Below are 18,086 nucleotides of genomic sequence, written 5' to 3'. Positions count from 1 at the left end.
GTCTTGTTTATTGATCATCGTTAATGATTCCAGGAAAGTCTTATCAAGGAACTTTTGTTCTGAGCTCCTCCAGATGTGTCCTGCAAAAAACATTAAACTGCTTAACTTTGGCTGTTTGAGGCAGTTGTGCCAACTTTTCAAATATTGGCCAACAGCTACCACACTCCACTGGCAGAGGAAGTACTCTGCCCATCTGTTGGGCTATAATATGTAAAGCATCTTGGTATCCGGTTGTCTGCAAATATTCAATATGTGTTAGAATGGGATTTAATGAGCCTTTAGGAGTGTGACTCAGAAGGGTGGTGGTTGTGGTAAGCAGGGGAAAATAACCGAGATGGCTTAGATGAGGATTTGCATGTACCAGCTTAGTCAGAAGCTACAGGTGAGTTTGGTCTTAAGAGAGGACCAAGGGTCATATGATTCAGTGGATTTGTCTGCCTTATGTAGGATTTGCCTTGGAGCTGAGAGAGTCCTACATTAGGGACAGATTTTTATCTTACCACTTGGTAGTCATTCATTGGACATGAAATAAACAAATCTCAGTGTAATAATGAGCAAGACTTTCAGTCATTTTGAGCCTTAGTTTCTGCACCTGTAGACCAGTGGTGGGAGGGGGAATGGTAAGAGATTAAGGTTTCCCCTTCTTGCTTTATAAGAGTGTGTGAAGATGAGTGAGATAATAAGATGAAAGGGAGATGCTGTGGAAATCTCAAGTAGTGCAGCCCCTTTGTATCAGACTGGAGAGCCTACGTATGGGTGCACATCTTTTGCCTCTTATGGTAGGTACAATGTCCTGTCAGGATTGTAGATGCTGTTAGATGACTGTGGCTCTGACTGAATCAGGGGAAGATGGAAAAGAGAGTCTCCTGTTGTCCGCAATCTCTGTTGTCTCAGAGCTTTTGGTGGTTTTGAACACCTAACCCAAGAGGTGGGAATGACCTTGAATGTCTCTCTAGAACATCTCTTGCAGAGGATTTATTTTCCCTTTAAAAAGAAGGAAAGAAGCTGTAAAGCATGGTTTGGAAAATGTCTCCAGCTACAGAGACTTTGAGAATCTGGGTAAACTGTATAGGTGGGCAGATGAGCACCTGAGCAGTAATCACTTCAGTGTGCCCTCATTAGTATGATCTTTTTGTTCCCCCAGGTATCCGTCAGCTTCAGCTAATACTTTTGAAAGTAGCCTTGATCCTAGGCATTGAGATCCATGTCAATGTGGAATTCCAAGGCCTTGTACAGCCTCCTGAGGACCAAGAAAATGAACGTGAGTTGGATTGGAATGAAGAAGGGATAAAAGGGAATTGAGTGGGTGAGAAAAGATGAAATCAAGGAAGAAAACTACAAGAATCTCTGGGTTATTTTCAGAACTAGTTAAAGAGCCTTCTCCAGTTGTACAAACTATATCTTTTGAGGAACTTTTGCCTGAATGAGGAGGCCTTTCTTGCAAACACTTGTATTCATTATTGCAAATCATATGATGGGGAATGTTCCTTTGTGAGCCTTCTTCAAGGCTTCTTTCTTTCTGTGGTGTTTGTACCTCATGCTTTTACACCTAGTGTTTTCTGTTTGGGGTTTTGTGCGGTCTGCCTTTGGTACCAAAAGGTGTTTTAGGTATATGAATATGGTCTTGGTGATGACCTTCATTTTGACTTTGGTCCACAGGGATAGGTTGGCGGGCACTGGTCCACCCCAAAACCCATCCTGTATCAGAGTATGAATTTGAAGTGATCATCGGAGGGGATGGCCGTAGGAACACCTTGGAAGGTATTTGTCAATACCCCTTTGCCTGCTTCATAGCAGAGGGAAGGGTAACCCTTTCCCAACCCTGGGGTGAGTGAGAGTTTGTGTCATCAGAATCGATACTCCTAAGAATCAGCATATGTGTGCTGTTTATACTAATTGAATAGCAAGCCCAGCCTTCCACTAGCCAACTGGTACTTGGTTACTTCTTACAGGACATACTTGTTAGGGCACTAGGAGATAAGCTGTACTTTAAATGGTTGACTTTAAATGGTTGCAGGATTAAATCTAAGTTTAGTAAGCTGGTGGCTTTTCTTTTCTCTCTTTTCTTTTCTTTTCCTTTCCTTTCCTTTCCTTTCCTTTCCTTTCCTTTCCTTTGGAAATCTTTGCACTAAGTAATATTCTGGTCAGTTAGATTTCATGTTGCTTGTTAGTATGGGGGAGACTTTGACTTCTTTCCTGAACTCTTATATTTTTTGGCAGGTAAACCTTATTTTCAGATAGAGAAGAATTGCCCTAAAATTTTCCCATTGATTCCCATCCCTCATGTTCCCTAATGTCTTCATCAGCATCCCTTTCTGTTTGAAGTGATCTTCCTTCTTTTCTAGCAAGCTGTGGCCACCTCTGAAAATGTCTTTCCTTCTAGGATTTCGCCGGAAAGAATTTCGTGGCAAATTGGCAATTGCCATTACAGCAAATTTTATTAACCGAAATACAACAGCAGAAGCCAAAGTGGAAGAGATCAGTGGTGTGGCTTTTATTTTCAACCAAAAGTTTTTCCAGGAACTGAGAGAAGCCACAGGTTGGTATAGATGCCTCCAAAGCAATTAGGATAAAAATTTAAATAACTGCTTGTGATTCTTCTCTTAGAGGGTTTGGTAGAGTGGGTGGGTGGTCATTGCTATTATTGCTTGTTTGCCCCTCTGCTCTTTCTTCACTTCTATACTTTGTTGTTAGTATAATGCTTTCCTTATCACTATCTCCTACTCTAGTGTTCTTTGTCTTCCTTACAGTGACAGGGCTGCTCTGGGTTTAGTTTTTATTTATTTGTTTTTAAGGGTTCATTCTGTCTTGTACCAGCTTTTCTCCAAGCCCTTCCCCTATGTTATGGCTCTGAGTGATGGTGCTCAATGCAGTAAGCTATTGGTTGATAGTTCTCTGGTTCACTGAGAACCTGACTTTACACACTTGAGTATACAGTCTTGTGGTCCAGTTTGGGCATGAAGTAAACCATGTGCTAGACAGGAATGAGATTGTTGTGTGATAACTTTTGAATACATTAACTTTGATATTTTTGATCCAACAAAAACATGCAGCAAATTTCAGTTCCATCTTCTAGAACATGATTTCTTTCCATTAATTACATCAATGTTTTAGATTAATTGAATTAAAAAGTCAGTAGTTCATACTCTGCTTCCAGGCATCTAGTTGTCCTATTAAAAGCCAAAGAGATTTTCCCAGTTGCTTTGATGACTATCTAAGAGGTTTAACCTGAGAACCAACCCAAACCCTCTTACTAGAAGTTAGCCTTTCCTTTTTTTTCAAATCCATATATTTCTGCCTACTATTCATGGTTTTTAGGATACCTTAGGGTATCAAGTGAATTATAGGATAGTGCAGGTATAAAACAAAGTTCCTCCTCTTCTCATGAACTGAACATGCAGGAAGTGAAAATCTGGGCTCAGACATCTCTTTATTTTCATGTGCTCTACCTGGAGTTTTACAGCTCTTGTCTCTGTGGGCCTGTGTACAACTTTCTGGCTGCCCTAATGTACCTTTGTTTCAGCAAGCCCTTAGGTGACACATTTGTTTTCTGGTTGCAGGTATCGACTTGGAGAATATTGTCTACTACAAAGATGATACACACTATTTTGTTATGACAGCCAAAAAGCAGAGTTTGCTAGACAAAGGGGTGATACTGCATGTGAGTAATGTATTCTTTCAAACTTCTTTTGATGTCGTACTAGTTAATGTGACCGCTAAGGGAAAGAATTTTATTGTCTGATGAGTTTTTCCTTCAAAGGTATGAAAATGAGCACCCATCTCATCTCCTGGGAACATGAACTCCTCTAATGTTTTTTAGTTTAACTTAAAAAAAAAAAAAACCAAACTTTTGTTATGGAAATTTTCAAATGTAAACAAAATTAGAGAGAATTGTATAATGAACCCCCATGTGCCCATTTTCCAGCTCTAAAAATTATGTGGCCAATATTATTTCAGTAGTACCTCACCCCACTCACCACTCCTGCCATTGGATTGTTCTAAAGCAAATGTCAGATTTCAGTTATCTCTGATACTCAGTTTAATTTTAGGTGATTTGGTTTGTGGTTATAGTTAATTCCATGTATGACTGATTATTGGTTGGTTAATAGGTCGTCTTTTGGGAGAAGGTGGTAGGGGGGAAGGGAGTTTGACCTGGAAGCCTGAGAGTGGTTCTGGTTTTCCTGCAGATACAACTATCAGAAGTCTAGGGAACACTGACTGGATCAGGGTATATTTTGACCTCTTCATGATCTAACAATGGATGAGAGGTCTGGCTCAGCCTTTTTTCTAAGTGAATAATTGTAGGACATTCCCTAAGATGATGAGCAGAAAATGAAATCAGAGAACCACAGAGTAGTGGCTCTTTAAGGAGAGTTTCTTAAGTCCTATTTGGTCTTCAGTCTGAATCAGAATTACTATCCCCATGTGATGAAATGGATAGAAGAGGCACCAGATGCGCTGATTCAGACCTGTACAGTTCTTACCACAGACTCATGGCTGAATTTCAGGGTGCCTTTTGTCTTTTCAGGATGATAATGAGTCATGTCACTGAATTACACTGTTGCCTTATCTGACAGCAGTGTTGGGGGCATGCCAATGAGCACGTGCCTGCAGCACAGTCTCTTTTCCATTCATGGACCTTGTATCTGTTTCTCTGCCTTGTGTTCCTTTATGTATATAAGCAGAAATAGGGCAAAGCAGTTTGTACAGCCCATTCTGCCAAAAACATAAGCAAGGTATACTTGGTTGGATGCTTTATCAATAAGAAGTAGCCAGTGAACCTGGTGGTATGCCTTGGGACTAAGTTAAGACAAATCTACCACCTTAGGCAGAACTGTGGTTATCAGTTGAAATTATAGGCATACCTTGTTTTGCTGTGCTTCACGGTTACTGCCCCCTTTTTTTTTTTTTTTTTTTTTTTTTTTACAAAATTAAAGGTTTGTGGCAATCCTGCACTAAGTCTGTTGGTGCCATTTTCCCAACAGCATTTTCTTGTTTCGTGTCTCTGTGTCGTATTTTGGCAATTCTCACAATATTTCAAACATTTCCATTATTACATTTGTTATGATGATCTGTGATCAGTGATTACAACTTGCTAAACCCTCTAATAATGGTTAGCATTTTTCAGCCATAAATCATTTTTTAGTTAAGGTAGGCTGTTTTTTTTTTAGATAAATGCTATTCCACACTTAATGGAGTACAGCATAGTGTAAACATAACTTCTATGTACGGGGAAACCAAAAATATTCATTTGACTCGCTATTGCGATATTCACTTTATTGCAGTGGTCTGGAACGGAACCTGCAGTTTCTCCAAGGTATGGCTATATGTAGGAATAATCTTGCTTTTTATTTATTTTTTTAGAGGGCAGGGGCCATGTTTCTATGTGTGCTGCTAAGTACTAAACCCATTGTGGTCACTTATTCAATGTTGAACAAACACTGTTTCAAGGACCAACTTGAGTATTTGTGTTTTGACTTTTAACATCTTGTAGTGCTAGCCTAAAGCACCATCAGGGACATTTAGAAACAAACTTTAGGCCCCATGTTAGAAGAGTAAAATTTGGCTTAGTTAGCCAGGAATCCCCAAAACAGAAAAGGAGTTTTTCACTTCTTTATGTGGAAAGCCCGTTTTCCTCTCATCGTTGTTTTTCTTTGTTGGTGGGTTTCTCTGAAGCCTTTCAGAATCTTATGTATTATTTTGAAAACCTCTGTTCCATCTTCAGTTTATTTCTTGCCAGCCCCCTGGAACTGCTGTTGCTCCCACGTTATATCTTTGGCACTGGAGCTTTCGGGTACTCCCTTTGCATTTGATAAATTATGCAGTGCTAAATATTGTATATGGTCCCAGTTGCCAAAAGCTGTTTGCTACCCAGAAGATGATTGCCAATAATAACATAAATTATAAAATATCTTTTCAGTTTAGAAAGTACCGTCACATAAATTATTTTATTTGGTATTCAAAACAACTCTAAAAGATGGATTGGGCAAAATCAAAGAAATATGACTTGCTCCAAGTAAATGGAAACGCTAGGACTGTGTTTTTAGGTGCCAAAGCCTGTGCTCTTTTATTTAATTAAAAAAAGTTTTAATTTTTATTTCTGAGAGAGAGACAGAGAGAGACTGTGAGTGGGGGAGGGGCAGAGAGAGAGGGAGACAGAATCTGAAGCAGGCTCTAGGCCCTGAGCTGTCAGCACAGAGCCCAACGCGGGGCTCGAAGTCACGAACTGTGAGATCATGAGCTGAGTTGAAGTCAGACACTTAACAACTGAGCCACCCAGGTGCCCCAAGTCTGTACTTTGAGAAACAGCCTCCCGACCCTGGGGTGCCTGGGTGGCTCAGTCAGTTAAAGTCCAATTCTTGATCCCATCTCAGGTGTTGATCTCAGGGTCGTGAGTTCAAGCCCCACGTTGGGCTTTGCACTGGGTGTGAAGCCTCCTTAAAGAAAAAAAAGAAGGAAACAGCCTGCCTCTTTTCTCTTTAAGTTGTGTAGCAGACTTATTTTGGGATATGAAATCACTTTAAGAAGAAAGGAAAAGCTGTGAAACTAGCTTATGTCTGACATGTTTAGTGTAGCTCTTGCTGGGCTTCTCTTTCAAGCTGCTTCTCTCTCTGGAGACAGGACTATGCCGACACAGAGCTCTTGCTTTCCCGGGAGAACGTGGACCAAGAGGCTCTGCTGAACTATGCCAGGGAGGCAGCAGACTTCTCCACTCAGCAGCAGCTGCCGTCTCTGGATTTTGCCATCAATCACTATGGGCAGCCTGACGTGGCCATGTTCGACTTCACTTGTATGTACGCCTCTGAGAATGCTGCCTTGGTGCGGGAGCAGAATGGACACCAGTTGTTAGTGGCTCTGGTTGGGGACAGCCTCCTAGAGGTGAGTAGTAAGGATGGCAGTACTTTATAGAAGAGGCAATAGTAAGGAAACAATAATAATTAAGAGCAAATGTGAGTACCCCTGGTTGTAGAGTGAGGGTCTACAACATGCTGCAGCATAGGTCAGCTCCCTACAGGAGTTACACCAGGAAGTAGGGAAGGATTACAGGCTCTAGGGCATCTAGACATGCTAAGTATGGATGGAAATTCTGCAGCTTTTGTGATTTGCTCCTCTACCAGTTTATGAAGTGGAAAAGCCCAGTATCTGAATAGTTGCCAAAAAGTACTGTCAACAGCAAACTTTCTTCGTTTCTCAATTTAGTTTCCCTCTTTTAAAATACAATTTATTTAATTCCTCATTTCCTTTCTCCTTCATAGCCTTTTTGGCCAATGGGAACAGGAATAGCCCGGGGCTTCCTAGCTGCTATGGACTCTGCCTGGATGGTACGAAGTTGGTCTCTAGGAACAAGCCCCTTGGAAGTCCTGGCTGAGAGGTAATGGAAAGCAGCCAGGTGTCTCTTCCACGAGAAAACTGGGAGTGATGAATGGTTTGCTCCTCAGGCAGACTACAGGTTTTCTTCCTTCTCTCTCTCTTCCTTTCTTAATTAAAGATGTTTTCGTACTAAAGAAAGGAAAGGCAAGATACTTATTTATAAAATCATAGGTATGTAAAGATTATTTAATCTAAGTGGTCTTCTTTTATTCCTTTTCAAATTAAATTTGTTACTGACAAATAGTATCTGAATCTTTGCATTCCATTAAAGGACAGTAGCTGATTCTTTATGACAGTCACATGAACAAATACATAAAAATAGTACATTAAATCTTCTGTCAAAGTAGAAAGACTTAAACTAATGAAATCAGTGCAGTCGCAGGGGACATACTAACATAAGAAAAGAAATAAAAAATGACTTTGAAATCAAAAGAAAATCCCAAACTGCTTGTAAACATTTCTCAAACTCCCAAATGTCAGATATTTTGAAGCAGATTATTACAAAAGAGGTTAAGAATCCTAGGATTTGATTGCTAATAAAGAACAAATGCCTTGACCAGAAGAACTAGAGAAATAAGATTTCCTGGGTGCAATTGGTGGTTGACAGCATTTTAAGTCTGTTACTTAAGAAACTCTGGGCAATTTTGGTAGCAAGTTCTTTTTTCATCTGTAATTTTCTTAAAAATTAAATATTGTCCTCCTTGAAAAAAACAAAACAAAACAGTAAATTAGTTGCCTTTTAAATTAAGATCAGGCTTTTTATCCCAGCCCACCACAGTGTATTTTCCTTTGCTACCGGCCCTTAACCAGTTCAGTGTCTGTGGAATCACTGGCGTGGTGGGAATGGGAGCAGGGGCTAATGTAGGTTTGGAGGAAAATAATGGTCAAGGATGAGGATTTGTCATATCCTTCAGATTTTTGGGGGGCAGTGTCAAAAAATAGGAATGTTATCAAAGGAGAGGGAGAGGTGTATGGTGCTTGCCACTGCTCTGAGTATATTGTTGTATGTTATTGCAGGGAAAGTATTTATAGGTTGCTGCCTCAGACCACCCCTGAGAATGTGAGTAAGAACTTCAGCCAATACAGCATAGACCCTGTCACCAGATATCCCAATATTAACATCAACTTCCTCCGTCCAAGCCAGGTAAGAGCCTTCTAGTCAGTTATCTACCTCTCAGCCCATTTCAGGACTGACCAGACCTCTGAAACACTGAAACGTGTCTATTAGTACCGTATACCCACCCTTCTTTCATAATGCACATATATGTCTCTCTGGAATGACTGAAGGTAGGTATTACTTTCCATCAACAGATTGAGCAGCAAAGGGAGAAAGGTGTTGATGACTTGCCGGAAGATCACATGTGACAAAAATGGTGGACCTAAGACTTTATCCTGTGCCTCCTAATTAAAATTGCAGGTTGTAGGGGGTAGAGCACTTGTTCACTGCTCAGGAAATGTGACTTCCACTTGCATTATTGCCACCAATCACTTGTGACTTGGACATGTCATTTTCTCTGAACCTCAGTTTCTTCATCTGTAAAATGGAGATAATAACCCCTGCTATTCACAGGATCATTGTGAGGGTAAATGAGATTATTCACTTGAAAGAACTTTGAATGTTAGAACATTGTCTGCAAGTAAAAGATACTGGTGGTCAATTTTTTTGTGATGCTGAGTTATTTCTCAGAATGTCTAAAGCCTTATAAATGCATTGAGAATGACATTTTACAAAGCACAGTAATCCCATAGAGCCCAGCAATTTCTAGAAAGCAGCCCATTCAACATATTTGCCTATGTACTTGTGTAATTTTTTATTTACTTTCTGCCTGAAGTTTATAGCTTCAAGCCTTCTGTAGACTTCTGTAGAAGGGATCCATGAGACCTGCTGTCAATGGACAACATTAATGGCCCAATAGTGACTATCAGAAGGCCCTCTAAGGCTGAATAGCTAATTTTTAGAACCTTTTTTTTTTTTTTTTTTTTTTTGAGCGACAGAGAGAGAGAGACCATGAGCAAGGAAGGGGCAGAGAGAGGATCTCAAGCAGGCTCCACACTGTTAGCACAGAGCCCAATGCAGGGCTCGAACTCACAAACCGTGAGATCATGACTTGAGCTGAAACCAAGAATCGGACACTTAACCAACTAAGCCACCTAAGTGCCCCAACTTCTTTTTTTAATGTTTATTCATTTTGAGAGAGAGAGCAAGAGCAAGCGTAAGAGAGGAAGGGACAGACAGAGAGAATCCCAAGCAGGCTCCTCGCTGTCAGCATGGATCCCGATGTGGGGCTCGAACCCATGAACCTTGAGATCATGACCTGAGGTGAAATCAAGAGTCAGATGCTTAACCTTAACCGCTGCTCAAGCACCCCAGAGCACAACTTATTACTGTTAATATATGTTTGTTTATATATAAACCCCACCACATTCCAGAAAGGATTTAAAGGTCATTGTTGTAACTTTTATCGGAACTTTGCCCAACCTGCTATCTCAGTCTTTTGCTCTCTGGTGGGAACTTGTTACTTGGTGTTTGATTTTCCTTCTTTACAACTTTTTAACTTTCTGCCAGGTGCGTCATTTATATGATACTGGAGAAACAAAAGATATTCATCTGGAAATGGAGAACCTAGTGAATTCCCGAACTACCCCAAAGTTGACTCGTAATGGTGAGTTCTGGTAATGACCTTTTGAAAACATTTTTTTTTAATGTTTATTTATTTTTGAGAGAGAGAGAGAGAGAGAGAGAGACCGACCGAGTGTGAGTGAGGGAGGGGCAGAGAGAGAGGGAGACACAGAATCTGAAGCAGGCTCCAGACTCAGCTTTCAGCAGAGAGCCCACTGCAGGGCTCAAACTCACAGACAGGACCGCAAGACCATGACCTGGGCCAGAGTCACACGCTTAACTGATCAGGTCATGATCTCGTAGTCCGTGAGTTCAAGCCCCTCATTGGGCTCTGTGCTGACAGTTTGGAGCCTGGAGCCTACTTCAGATTCTGTGTCTCCCCCTCTCTCTGCCCCTCCCACTCTCACACTCTGTCTCTTTCTCTCTCTCAAAAATAAATAAACATTAAAAAAGAAAGAAAGAAAAGAAAAGAATTGCATTGCAGTAGTCAAGCTAATGGTGGTGAAGGCCTAAATCTGATATTGATGTTGAGGATGGACAAGGCCATGGAGCATAGTTAGAAGAACTCTGACTTTGGGGCCAGGTGCAATGGAGTCCCAGTTCAAGCTCTGCCATTTGTGAAGTGTGTGGGCAAGAACGGGTTATTTTGCATCTGTGAACTTTGGTTTCCTTGTCTGTGAAATGGGCCTAACAAATACCTACTCCATACTATAGTCATGAGGCTTCTATGACATGTATAGAGTATTTATTACAACATCTGGCATACAGCAAGTGGTCACAAACAGCAGCCACTTTGTCACTGTCATTATTAATTATGTGAGAGAGCCAGAATCAATAGGCATTGGCAGTTTGGTTGCATTATGGGTCAAGAGAGCATTGTGAATGGTGCCGCCATCAGTTTGAAGAAGGAAGTGGGAGGATGAGAAAGTTTGACATGCTATTGGGATATCAAGGTGGACATCACAACCAGCAGGCAGTTGGAAACATTTTCATCTAAGCAGACAATACACCTTTGTCAATGTCATTTTAGGGCCTAGAGTATTGAAGTTGACTAATACATGTTAGATTGATGTACAGACTTGGAAGACATTTGAATAAAATTAATTTCGGAAGTAAATTTCTGATTTACAATAATAACACCAGGAGTGGTTCCTTGTGTAGTTTTAAGATACATTTTCAGACTTAAATAGGATTTCAGACTTAAATAGGATTTTTATGATATTGCAGTTTTTACCTTGTTAAGTTCCCAAACACTAAAGGACTTCGTAGAAGGTTAGTTATTTCCAGCTGCTAAAAGTAAGAGAGCAGACATTCTTGGACACAAATAGGAGTTTACAGCTTCTTTTAAATGCTGCATATCAGAGCTTCTCTGATGCAGTTTACAGATTTTTATAAGGCACAGCAATAAACTGGAAAACGTCCAAGCATATGTGTTCTTGTATTCACCTTTTCAAGATGTGATCATTTATAATATAGAATGCCAAGCCTGACCTGAGGGATTGATTGTTCTGGTCTGGGGTCCTTGGCCTTGCCAATGTAATCCTATAGAGTTTCTTCACTTGGCAAATCGCTCTGTACTCTGGAAAGTGTAAAGTGGGCTTTGTTTGCCTTTGATTAACATGTTGCCAGAGCGAATGGAATCTTTTCTGCTCTACTCCCCCCAGTATTGCTTTGAAGGGAAGGAGCTTCCTCAGCTAGCTGCCACGCAACTATCCATGGAAAGTGACAGGTCAGTAGATGGCGCTGTTCCATCTAAGTCCCTATCAAACAGTGCGGCAGTGATACTGGGCTTTACATGAGCAAGGCCAGATAACCCCCGTTGTGACTGGCATTGACCTCAGAGTCTGGGTAAATTGGTAGTTTCTTATCTACCTAAAATTCTACTGTCATACCAGTTACATAGCTTCTGACTTTTGAAAAACCGTGACAGCTCTTTTGTCCCAACCTTTAGTAACTGTTCAAATTAGGTATGGGTATTGCAAAGAGGATCCTCTATCAATGCTACTAGGTGACCACACTTCTGATATTTTTTTTATTGTTTTAGAGTCTGTAGCTCGTTCAAGCAAACTACTGGGTTGGTGCCAAAGGCAGACAGATGGCTATGCAGGGGTAAATGTGACAGATCTCACTATGTCCTGGAAAAGTGGACTGGCTCTGTGTGCGATCATCCATAGATACCGCCCTGATCTGATGTAAGTTGTGACAAACTTTGTGTTTTATTTTGTATTCCCTAAGCACCTCAGAGTATTTTGCTATCAAACAGCCAAATGTTGTACTTTTTTCTACAATGAGTTACGTAGCAAGCTACTCTAGAAAGCAGTGATTAATTTTGATTTAGTTATATTTTAAACTGTATGTCAAACATCATGTAGCTGAATCCAGGTGAGATTTTAAAATCACAGCACTCAGAACGTCAAAAACTGGTTTTAACACCCACCTGGACCTGTTTACATCACACAAAGGAAAATTCTGTTCATTGACCCCTGGTTGAACTCTTCTTTTCAGCCAGCTGTCTCTCAAATGCTGTTGGGCATAAGGAAAACCTGACTAGAACATTTGGCTAGCCAAAGGCAAATATGTCCCTACTAACAAAACAGAAAACAATGAACACTTACCCGATTTGTCATGGTTCATTGGTATTATCTCTTTGTTAAGAATTGCACCTTTTACAAACATACTCTGTCCAGTCCATAAGATTCAGGCCACCTTACCCACTTGTATCGGTAACATCTTCCCTTTTGGCCATTCTTTACTCACCTAAATGCAGAATCAGTACAATAGGATGACCCCAAGTCAATTGCAGTGACTGGTGCACTCAGATTTACCCCATGGAAGCCAAACAAGAAGATCCAAAAACAGAAGCAGAGCATGTTGAATTATTTTGGCTGTCTGTCCTTTTATCATTAGGGCCCAAATTTGTGCACTTGCTTTGTTTTAATGATTGCTTAAGGAAACATAAGAAACATAGTTTCTGTTTATAATAGGTTATAAATTAATGAGGCAAGAGCTAGTAAAAATAGCCTTATGTAGTGTGGTTTAGGAATGGAGGTTTCTGATTTGCTTGGATAAACTTAAGTGACCTCTAGTGTTCCTCCTATCCCTTAGCTAATGCAGAGGTTGGTAAATGGTAAGTGAAAGTAGGGCTTTTTCATCCCCACCAAAAAAGGGCGGGAGAGGAAGAGAGACTAGCTTGAGAAGGATTGTGATGAATGATACAGAAGGCTTTAGAAGAAGGTTCAGGTCAATCAGTTCTCTTCCAAAGGGAAGGAACCAAAGAAAAGGAAATGGAGGCAAAAGTAACTGAAGGGAACCTAGCAGGTGAGGTGGAGGGGGATGGTAGAGGGAGGGGACACATTCTTGTTAGAACGGACCAAAGGCTGCCTCCAGAAGGTCTAGGGAATTTCCCTGTAATAGAACACAAAGCAGTGAGTAGGTAATTTGGCACAGTTTAGACTATGATGACTTCATTCAGGATGAGGCCTCTATGGTTTAATAGGCTTAATCTATAGAGAGAAGGCATTTAGAAAAATGAAAAACTTGCTATGGAAGTCAGTAGTAGGTTAACACAAAATAAGCCCTGCCCAGTTGATCTGAAATCACCGCTTAAAGAAGAATGCTATCAGTCTTTACTTGATTGAATGGCAAGAAGCTTGAAATCCAGTGGGAAGTATTGGTTAATCTAAATACTTGGGAAAACTCAAGAAATTTAGCGATGGAAAAATCTTTTGAGGAAGGTTTTGGAATTTCCCTTCGAGTAGAAGGCTGAGTAAGATTTACCAGAGCTGAGTTAGTACATCAACAGCTTGTCTGGTCCTAATGACACAGCAAGTGATAATCCTAGGCCGTTAGAAGCAGTCTGGTCCAAATAGGGTTTTTATCATTACTGAGCATTAGTTTAATATGTACAGATGACATGCAACATACAAGAGAATACATGTTAAAGATAGTTCCTCTTCTTGAGCTTACCCTTTAAGAAATTTATGTTACTGGAAAAATGAGAGTAGTTCTTCATCTTTTCCACTCTTTTTTCCTTTCTAAATAGATTTTTAATCATTTCTTCTTGAGGATGATTTTCATTTTCTTAGTAAAAAGGAGACTAAAAGGTGAGATCAATAGTTTGGCCCTCAGATTTCACCCTGGATTTTAGCTAAAAGACTAAGAAATGGTGATGACTCCATTGATACTGTGTTTTCTGGTGTGAAGACAAGCAAGCCTTCTTGATGTTTTTCTCATCCCATTTCTTAGAGATTTTGACTCTTTGGATGAGCAAAATGTGGAGAAGAATAATCAGCTGGCCTTTGATATTGCTGAGAAAGAACTGGGCATCTCTCCCATCATGACAGGCAAAGAAATGGCCTCAGTGGGGGAGCCTGACAAGCTGACTATGGTGATGTACCTGACTCAGTTCTACGAGATGTTCAAGGACTCACTCCCCTCCAGCGGTAAGGGCTGGCAGACACTGGTATGGAGATCTTCCATTTCTTCTTTGTTGTTGCCTGGCTTTTCTGTCTTTCCTTCCAACCATATCCTTCATCATTACCACCAAAAGCAAACCTGCACTTACTCTGTTAATTCCTAGTTGGCTTTCTGGATAAGTCCCTGGAACTTTGTTCCATTAATTTTTCCTTCCCTGCTAGTGTGTTCTCAACCATTCTTTCTTTTCCCACATCTCTCTCTCTAAACCTATAAATACACAAAAATCATTCCTATGCAAAATGTTTTCCCTGACTCTACTACTTTGTCACACCATTTCAGAACCAGCCTTTTTGAAAAAAAGTGGTTTATACTTAAGGCCTCAGCCTCCTAAGGCCTAAACTTTATAACACTTTGCAACCTGGCTTCTGTTTTTACTGCTCTGCCAAAACTGTTCTCCACAGTCATGAAAAATCACCAAATCTGTATTCTTTTCTCATTTTGCATCTCATGCACTTGGCTTTTCTGCATTATTCAGAACTATGGAGTGATGCCCTTTTTCTTGAAGTTCTCTCTGCTCGTTGGCTTCTGTGGTCCTGAACTTGTTTGCCTCATTTTCTTTCTTCTGTAACTGTTGCTTCTATGGCTTCTTTCTCTTCTCCTACCTTTTAGTGCTTTCCAAAGTCTTTGTTTGGCCCTTAGCCTGCTGCCTCAGTCTACCAGAGTACTGTACTATAAAAAAATGTCCCTGTTGTCATTTATTGTCCCTTGGAGTAAGTGTAGTGTAATGCTTTAGAGTGTTCACTATGGTACCCGACCTGGGCTTATTTCCCAGTTCTTTGACCTGTTTGACCTTAGGCAAGTTACTAAATTTCCCTGTGCCTCAGTTTTCCCATTTGCAAACTGGATTTTATGTATGTATAACATAAAATTGTGATATGCTAAGGAGAATGTTTGGCAGACAAAAGGACTTAACAAATACCTGCAGTATATTATTCGTTTCAATTATTTAAAAAATTATTAGCATTACTAATAAAACATTAGAATCCACAGAGTTGGTGGTTCTCCAGTGTCTTCCAGTCCACTTACTCATAGAGATGTCCGTGGCTTTTTCTGATAAAATATGCAGTTCTTACAGCAGAAATCCACACTGTAGCATCAGTATACCTATTTAGGGAGAGCCCTGCCTTTATGTGCAGCTAAATGCATAATCAAAACCAGTGACCCTAAACCACATACCCTTCCTCCCTTTCTCCCTCCACCTTGAAATTTTTATCACAAAGGTGAGGCTTTAGCAGTCAATTGTAACTAACTAACAATCATAGGCAGATTCCAACTTTTGAAAAGCAAAAATGGAGGGTTTTTTGACCGAAGTGGATTGAAAGAAAAAGTTGGTTCTGTTTACATGGATGGAAAAGAAAAAGCTCAACATCCACACCTAAGTGTGCATTTCCTTTGTGGAATTTCCTGCTGAGTTCTCCTCGGTTTTGTCAGAGCAGATGAGCCTTTAGAATTTTCTGAGGTTCTTTGAGCCACCTGCAGGGAGGTATTCCTGGTCAGTACTTTGAAGCCCCCTCCAGGGCTGTCCTCAAACATTGCTTCCTGTTCACAGATGCCTTGGACCTGAATGCTGAGGAGAAAGCAGTCCTTATAGCTAGCACCAAATCTCCCATCTCCTTCCTAAGCAAACTTGGGCAGACCATCTCTCGGAAACGTTCTCCCAAGGTAAAATGGAAGAGGTTTTTGACCTACTGCAAACCTAAAGGCAAGTTATAGTGCCTAGGATAACGCAGTGTCCCTCCTCTCTTGGTATAGGATAAAAAGGAAAAGGACTTGGATGGTGCTGGAAAGAGGAGAAAGACCAGTCAATCGGAAGAGGTAAGAATTATCTGGGATTTGCTAGAATGATCAAATTGCCCTTTTGGCTTAAATCCTTAATTTCCAAATTGATATTGCTAGATCTTTTCATATTCTTTTTTTTTTTTTTTTTTTTAACGTTTATTTATTATTGAGAGACAGAGAGAGACAGAGCATGAGCATGGGAGGGGCAGAGAGAGGAGGAGATGCAGAATCTGAAGCAGGCTCCAGGCTCTGAGCTGTCAGCACAGAGTCCGACGCAGGGCTTGAACTCACAAACCACGAGATCATGACCTGAGCTGAAGTGAGACACTTAACCGACTGAGCCACCCAGGCGCCCCTCATATTCATTTTTTATGAGAATTTTTGTGGGCAGATGCTTTTTCATTGGGCTTCTGCCTTTGTTTAATGTTTTGGAGAACATCCAAGGGAGCAGACACGTGTGCCCTGGTGCTTTCCTGTCCCTTTAGAATTACATATTTGGCAGAAGGCAGTGACTTTTCTGAGATACAGCAATACCAGCAAAAGTCCAAGTACCTCTTTATACTGCCCCATGCACCAAAGTCTTCCTGACAGCATCTTGAGATTAGAACCTTAAGGGAAGCTGTTAAGCTTAACCTAAAGCAAAAATACCAGCCACCTTGCCAGTATTTTGCCACTGGTCGCCCTTCTTCTTTGAGGGAAGGGCATTTGTGGCGGGAGGGCTTATGTAACAGAGGCCAGGTTTTGGGTGTTGGTGTTTATCAGGAGGAAGCACCCCGGGGCTACAGAGGAGGAAGGCCCACACTGGTGAGCACTCTGACAGACAGGAGGATGGATGTGGCCCTTGGCAATCAGAACAAAGTGAAATACATGGCAACCCAGCTGCTGGCCAAATTTGAAGAGAATGCACCTCCACAGTCCACTGGCATGAGGAGACAGGTAAACCCCATGTTACATCTCACCCATCCACACTTGGTCTGACCACATAGGAAGGAGGGATCTTCTCAGTCAAGTGAAATGGGATGGGGTGTGTCTCAGCCGAGTGTTCATGCACTCAAGACTGGTGTCTGGTTTTCCCCTTGTCTGACTGCAGCAGAGAAAAAGTATTTTATAAGCTCCTTGTGTGCTTTCAGGACTGCTTTATCCTCACATTCAGGTGTGAGGTGTCTGTGACAAAAAAATCCGAAGAGGGGTTTTAAATTTCTGTATATATCTATACTTGTGTATATGTTCATATACATGCAAACATATTTGAATTATGAAAGAGGTGGATGTTTATTGAGGAAAATGCTGAAAACTATAATGAAGGTAATCAAGACACCTCTAATTCTGTTAACATTTTGTTGTTTCTTTCTAGTCATTTTTGTTTCCATAGTTGAGGTCATTCTTAATATACACTTCCTGTTCTGCATTGTTCACATAACTTTGGGCATATTCCCATGTTGTGCCATGCTTTTCTTAACTCTTCTCTGGTGTTGGATGTTTTCATTGTTTCTCATCTTTCATGATAAAGTACAGAGGTAATAAACATTCCTGTGGTAGATCTTCTTTTGTGTGCTGCAAATGGTTTTCCTAGGCTATCCTCAAGAGTTATAAACATTTTAAAGAGTCATCGTAGAAATTAACTTTCATTCCCATAAGTCAAACCAGAGAGTGCTAGACAGGAGCATTTAACTTGACGTGTCTTTGTTATGTCTTGTCTCCCTCTTGCTTGTCTGAAAGTCACAAAGATGTCTTACAAGAGGAGGTGCTGGGATTCTGAGATTTACACAGAAAATTTCTTGTAAAACTCCCTAATGACCTGAGAGAACATCCAGAGGAATGGGGCCCCATTCTTTTTATT

The 18,086-nt window shown here is 40.7% G+C and overlaps 1 protein-coding gene across 21 annotated transcripts in view; it reads left to right on the top strand.

Annotated features, from left to right (window-relative positions):
* The window catches only part of MICAL3 (microtubule associated monooxygenase, calponin and LIM domain containing 3), a 235,862-nt gene that overhangs the window by 114,630 nt on the left and 103,146 nt on the right, over positions 1-18,086 (top strand). For 18 of the 21 annotated variants that reach the window (XR_009266002.1, XM_058744271.1, XM_058744280.1 and 15 more), the window contains exons 4-16: positions 1,145-1,261; positions 1,660-1,761; positions 2,384-2,539; positions 3,561-3,661; positions 6,622-6,879; positions 7,257-7,372; positions 8,389-8,515; positions 9,938-10,034; positions 12,036-12,183; positions 14,237-14,433; positions 16,017-16,129; positions 16,220-16,282; positions 16,985-17,182. Coding sequence is in view for 20 of the 21 variants with exons in the window: in XM_058744271.1 (XP_058600254.1) it covers positions 1,145-1,261; positions 1,660-1,761; positions 2,384-2,539; positions 3,561-3,661; positions 6,622-6,879; positions 7,257-7,372; positions 8,389-8,515; positions 9,938-10,034; positions 12,036-12,183; positions 14,237-14,433; positions 16,017-16,129; positions 16,220-16,282; positions 16,985-17,182 (1,793 nt within the window). In the remaining variant the exon portion in view is untranslated. The remainder of the gene's footprint in view (positions 1-1,144; positions 1,262-1,659; positions 1,762-2,383; positions 2,540-3,560; positions 3,662-6,621; positions 6,880-7,256; positions 7,373-8,388; positions 8,516-9,937; positions 10,035-12,035; positions 12,184-14,236; positions 14,434-16,016; positions 16,130-16,219; positions 16,283-16,984; positions 17,183-18,086) is intronic. The other 3 variants (XM_058744275.1, XM_058744288.1, XM_058744289.1) reach the window with 1 other exon arrangement.

The sequence above is a fragment of the Neofelis nebulosa genome, chromosome 8 (assembly GCF_028018385.1).
Source record: "Neofelis nebulosa isolate mNeoNeb1 chromosome 8, mNeoNeb1.pri, whole genome shotgun sequence".
NCBI lineage: Eukaryota > Metazoa > Chordata > Mammalia > Carnivora > Felidae > Neofelis > Neofelis nebulosa.
This window is presented reverse-complemented; position numbering and strand designations above follow the sequence as displayed.